The 5,981-nt window shown below is 32.3% G+C and overlaps 1 protein-coding gene across 1 annotated transcript; it reads left to right on the top strand.

Annotated features, from left to right (window-relative positions):
- Nucleotides 1–342: 342 nt before the first annotated feature.
- Nucleotides 343–5,346, top strand: LOC126715158 (aquaporin NIP2-1-like). The gene is made up of 5 exons (XM_050415617.1): nt 343–604; nt 829–1,053; nt 3,832–4,026; nt 4,123–4,184; nt 4,913–5,346. The coding sequence occupies exons 1-5, from the start codon at nt 464–466 to the stop codon at nt 5,166–5,168; spliced, it is 879 nt and encodes a 292-aa protein (XP_050271574.1). The 5' UTR covers nt 343–463; the 3' UTR covers nt 5,169–5,346.
- Nucleotides 5,347–5,981: the final 635 nt, after the last annotated feature.

Here is a 5,981-nt window from a genome sequence, read left to right as displayed (position 1 = left end):
TTTAGCGTACACAGGATTTAAACCACATCTCTTTTATTTGTAAACAAAAAAAGCTTATCAATTAGGCTAAATGGACCCTACAATCTATTTTTCCCCTACTTCTGCAAATTAATTAAACACTTCAAATTCTTCCAAAAAGAAAAAAGGACACTTCGAATAGACTAGGCAAACACAATGGCCAATATAAACAGAAGATGACAATTTGGAAATAATGATAAAATAATATAAAGGCACTACCTAAAAGACCTTGGACTAGTAGGTACACTTTTGGCTTCAAGATTTGATGGTTTTCTTTTCCCCCGTCAGGTTAGTGATAGAGAGTGACTTTGGCTATAAAAAGGTATTCGGTTGAGCCTATGAGCTCCTCAGCTTAGACACTACACACTTGACAATACCAATCAAAAGTTTATTCCCTAGCTAGCTCCTTCATCTTTCATATTTCCCTTCTTGTGTGAATCCAGAAATGGAAATACATCCAATCCCAAACAACTTGGCTGATTCAAATGAGTTGGTATCAGTGAAAACCCCAAAGTCCTTAAAGGAAATCCCAGGTCTTATTATGGCACCACTTGCTGTATATTACCCACCTGGTTTTCTCAAAAAGGTGAGAACTACTACCACATTATATAGTTCATGCCCTCTACTCTATAAAATTAATTTTAGATTGTACCAATTACGCCAATCATTTCATATCTTTGTCCCCCATTTGACATGCATGGCTCGTTTATATTTTTAATAGAAAAAACCAATTTCCAACTTAAAAAAGAGAACTATAAAAGAATAGAATTACTATTCACCATTATTGTGTTAATACAATGTAATTAACAGGTCCTGGCAGAGGTTATAGCGACCTATCTTTTGGTGTTTGTGACCTGTGGTTCGGCTGCACTTAGCACAAGTAATGAACAAAGAGTCTCAAAACTAGGAGCCTCAGTTGCTGGAGGGCTTATTGTGACAGTGATGATCTACGCCGTGGGACACATCTCCGGTGCACACATGAACCCGGCAGTCACTCTAGCTTTCGCCGCTGTTAGACATTTTCCATGGAAACAGGTATGTGAGCTTCTGAAATTGTTGGCATTATGTGTGCGTGGTCCAAAATAGGTTATTAATGGGACTGTTAGACACGGGGAAAGAACTGCCTAGGGGCTGAGGGTGGCCATGCCCCCCTAGCCTTTGAAAAAAAATCCCCCAATATACATATTAGCATAAAAAATTTACTTCTAGCTCTAAAATTAATATACTTGGCCCTCTTCTCCCAAACAATTTACAAGTTGACCCATAAAACCAAAAATGAAAAAAAATTATTAAATCATCCCTTGTCTAGTTGTCCCAAAGAATATCAAGGAAAACATTTAGTTAAACATTTGGGTAATTTACAAATTTGGACAACAAGGAAAATCTACAAAACAATTCACATATTTAAATAAATAAATAAAAATCTTTGGACACAGTCTAAGTATATATATATATAACAAATCAATTATAAATTCTAGCAAAACAAATCACAAAAACTCAATAATCTTTACTCAATTTTTACCTCTAATTTGAGAGCTTTTTGTCCCTCTCAAATGACTCTACCCCCATAGTCACAAAGACAATTCCTATACTATTAATCACTCCATTCATACATTAATTAGTGCCATTAGCAACTTGGATCAATTGGTGTCTTTAACTCAACTCATGAAAAAAATTTATTTTTTTAAAGAGCTACTGCTCTTTAACACAACCCATGGATAATTTTTTATTTATTTATTTTTAAATGATAGAATTTATTAATTTTTAATATTTTATTAACTTTTGGACACACTTGGCATGCATGCATAAATGTAATACACGTGTGAAACAAAAATCTACTATTTTGTGCCTTATTTAAACTGCCACCAGCATGTGTCTGATTAGTCTATTGGTAATAAACTCTATGTCTTAGCTAAATTAATGTAGTGATGGGAAAAGTTTTATTATTTACATAGTTGAAGACTCAAAGTTACCGTTCATTATCATGTGATTATTTAACAAATCTATTTTTCTTTTCTTTTTTTACTACCTTTTCAAAATGGAAATTTTTTAAAGGAAAAGATCTCACATCTTTATGCTACCGCAGCCTTAACCAAGTAATTATAAATAAAAAATTCCTTAACCAAGACACCAATAATTGTCTCACCCTTTTTTTTTGCTGAATATTAGTGCATGATGTTGATTAACCATTATTTTAGTTGTTTTATTATTGTAATACTAGACATGGATTTGAACTTTTAACTATAGTTTTTGCATTTTTTATTTTTAGAATCTTTTATATATAGCATTATGAATTTATTAGGTATAGAATTATGTGAAAAATAATAAATAGATTTTTTTTTAAAAAAAATTATAAATATCTATTATTGATTTTAAAAAAGAAAAGATACAAAAAAATTAATGCTAATAATGCATCGTTGTCAACCTCTAGTATTAATATTCCAACTTTTTAAAATTCTTGAATAAAGAACTTTGCCCTCCAAGTTTGAATCTTGGTTCCGTCCCTGGTTAGAGGGTCGGATTTATGTTGCCATCATGTGTGTGCATTTAGGTTTAATCGATGAAAAGATGTATTACAATAACTTTATCGGCGCAGCCTTCTTCACAAATTTTTTACAAACTACTAAGATAGTAAGTTGTTAATAATAAACAATTAATAACGTCAAATTAGTGATGAACTCATATAAAAATCAATAAAAATTTAAGACATTACCAAACTGGGAAAACTTTTGAGAAGATAATTTTATTAACGTTATTGTGTTTATTATTAGGCACATCTGGTGATAAAAAAACACAGTAGGGTCAAGCTAGGGAAGGCTTGTTTGTTGTGACCTCACTATCCACGAGGTTGCATGGTTTGAGCTCCATACATGTATAGACTGCGGCCAAAGAATAGAATCAAATAGTAAGATTGAAACTTTTCAGGTATATATTTTTTGAAAGAGATGTTCACAAACATAAAGGTTAAAGCTACAATGTTGGGAATCTTTTTAAAAGGACACATGCCACTGTTTAATACGCACATGATCTAATCACATAATAATAGGCATGAGGCATCTGTACATCCTCTCCTCTTTTCTTTTTTTTAAAGACTGTACATCCACTCTTGATAAGCCAGTTGGACGGTTGTGTTATTTAGGTCAATTAATTTCTCTTATAAAATGAATATATTATTAAAATGAATCACTGTTTATTATGTGATGTACTTTCCATCCAATCATGTTAACATAATATTGAGAATTGTAACAATAATTTAATTACTTCTTAAAATCCAAGAACTTATTATCTCAAATTAAAAGATAGGGTATGCATTTGATTTTATGCCGAATTTCAATGGATAATTGTATTTTTTCCTACACAAAAAGATAAAATTCTCTCCCTTGAAGATATATTAAAGAGTTCAATTGATATTCCTTGTTTGACTTTGAGAGCTAGGAGGGGTAAAAATAACATAAACATAAAAACCAAACAAACAAACAATTGGAAAACATTTGGTCCCTACCCTGTACGACAAAGTTCAATTATGTTTTCAGTTTTTTGGGTATATGCATAATCAACTCCAAAGTTTCTATTATTTTCAGAGTAAACCCTGATGTTATAATTGCATCAAAATCAAAGCATTATGGCACCCCCCCCCCCCCCCCCCCCAAAAAAAAAAAAAAAAAAAACTCACAAAATATTTGTACTTGCATGTAAAACCCTAACAAATAAACATAATTTATTAAATAAATAATAAAAAGTAGAATTTTTCCTCCCCACTAAAATGCCTCTCCTCAAAGAAACAAAGTAATGACTGAATGAATTTTCTTGCAGGTCCCAGTTTATGCAGCATCTCAACTAACTGGAGCCATATCTGCATCTTATACTCTGCGTCTACTATTGCACCCCATTAAAAATCTTGGTACTACAACACCTATGGGAACAGAGAGTCAAGCTCTAGTCATGGAGATAGTTGTCACTTTTTCTATGATGTTCATTGCTTCAGCTGTGGCAACTGATACTAAAGCTGTAAAATTTCATTCAAATTCCAATTTTGTTTTATCAACCTTTTTAAGAGTATATGTTTAATGTACTGATTAGTTGATGTCTCAATAAATTTCCCAGATAGGAGAGCTAGCAGGTCTAGCAGTTGGTTCTGCAGTATGCATTACATCCATCTTGGCTGGGTAAGTACAATTAACCCTTAATCATATACCTAACCAACAAAACTTGAAACTAATAGTCCCTTGAGCCTGGTTTAAATAGACTTTTCACGCAAAGCAAGGACTGGGACTTATTCTAAGCTCCATCATACCAAAAATGCTAGGTCTTGGAAGATGCAAACTTATTTTTCTTTCTTGAAGTCATTGCAAAAGTTTAATTGTTTCAAAAACACCATTAGTCAAAGCAGGAACATGACCTCTTTGGCCACAGCTCTTAAAGTTTTTAACAACCAAAATTTAGTCCCAAAACTTTAAAAAGTCCATTATAAATCCTTAACAAATTAATCAAGGTCCAACACGTATTATTTTTCCATCATGCCCTATCCAAAATCATACACTTTGTCGCCATTTTTTTTATTGACAATAGGCTCTTTACAGGCCATGTTCAAAGGTGTTTTTTTTTTTTTTCCTTCGGAACAGTATAATAAGTTAGAGTAATTATTCAATAGTTCATGTATAAAAATATGATTTTTCCTCCTCTAATCTCCCAAAAGCACTTTTTCATTTATCATCTATTTAAATAGTTTCAAGTACATCAAATATGTTTTCAAAAAAAAAAAAAAAAAAAAAACATATATGAGTAGTTTTAAACCGCAACATTCTAATACAAAAAATGGAAATATGGTGAATATGTATGAAATGCATGCCATTGATGGATTAAATTAATAAGTTGTCTGATCATATATATCCAGACCAGTATCAGGTGGATCTATGAACCCAGCAAGGACACTAGGTCCAGCACTTGCTAGCGCAACCTATAAGGGGATTTGGGTGTATGTGGTTGGACCGGTGATTGGAACACTACTAGGGGCTTATACTTACAATCTAATCCGAGAGTCCAATAAGCCAGTCCATGCAATTTCACAACAGTCACTTTCATTCAAATTATGTCGAATCAGAAGCAACGATGTGGAGCTTGTGAACAACAACACTCTCCAGACTGTGTGATGCCATGGAATGGTTCTGCAAATCATGAAGAATTTTTTTCATGAGCTTCCTGCTTTAAAATTCCCTGTACAAGCTTCCTGCTTTGCATTTCCTACCAAAGAAATGTAGTATCATGTACTAGCTTCTGAGATTAGTCTTTTCATATTTAATGATAATATGACTACTTGTGGTTGGAATAGTTATCAGTTGTCTTTTCGGAACAACATTGAGTATGAGCTCCCAGGAGCCTTGTACCTCAATTCTACATTCTAGTATCTTCAACGAAGATGTCTAAAATTTAAATCCCTCCTCTCATAACTATCAACAAGTTGGGTGGGTTGACAAGATATATTTGTTTTAGTTTGGGCCATCTCTAATTGGACTATAAGATAAAGATAAAATTTTTTTTAGTGAATACTTTTAATGGCCATCCTTTTAAATAGTTCTTTTTTCTTTTTCTTTTTTTCAAATAAAAAATAAAAGAAAAAAAAATAAAAACTAAACCTAAACTTTTCAACATTGGTATATATATTTTTATCTATTAAATATAGATGGATCGTGATCAATGGTGGGTTTCAAAAATTCAACATGCCTACTCATTTAACCAATCATTTTGATAGTTAAATTTGCCAAATCCACACTACCTTTCACACTAAATCTATGTGGGTCAGTGTAGGTTGAAGTGGATTGGGTGGGGGGTTAGCAGGTTAAGTTGATCTTTCGCAATCGTAGTGCCATTCTTGTCTATTCTTTTTATAAATAAAATATTATATCAATGTGTACATTTTTTATATGCTCATCTACATGATGCAAGAAGACCAAATTCCAAATATA

This window comes from Quercus robur, chromosome 2, assembly GCF_932294415.1.
Source record: "Quercus robur chromosome 2, dhQueRobu3.1, whole genome shotgun sequence".
Lineage (NCBI taxonomy): Eukaryota > Viridiplantae > Streptophyta > Magnoliopsida > Fagales > Fagaceae > Quercus > Quercus robur.
Note: the sequence above shows the minus strand (reverse complement) of the source record. Positions and strands in the feature narration are given on the sequence as shown.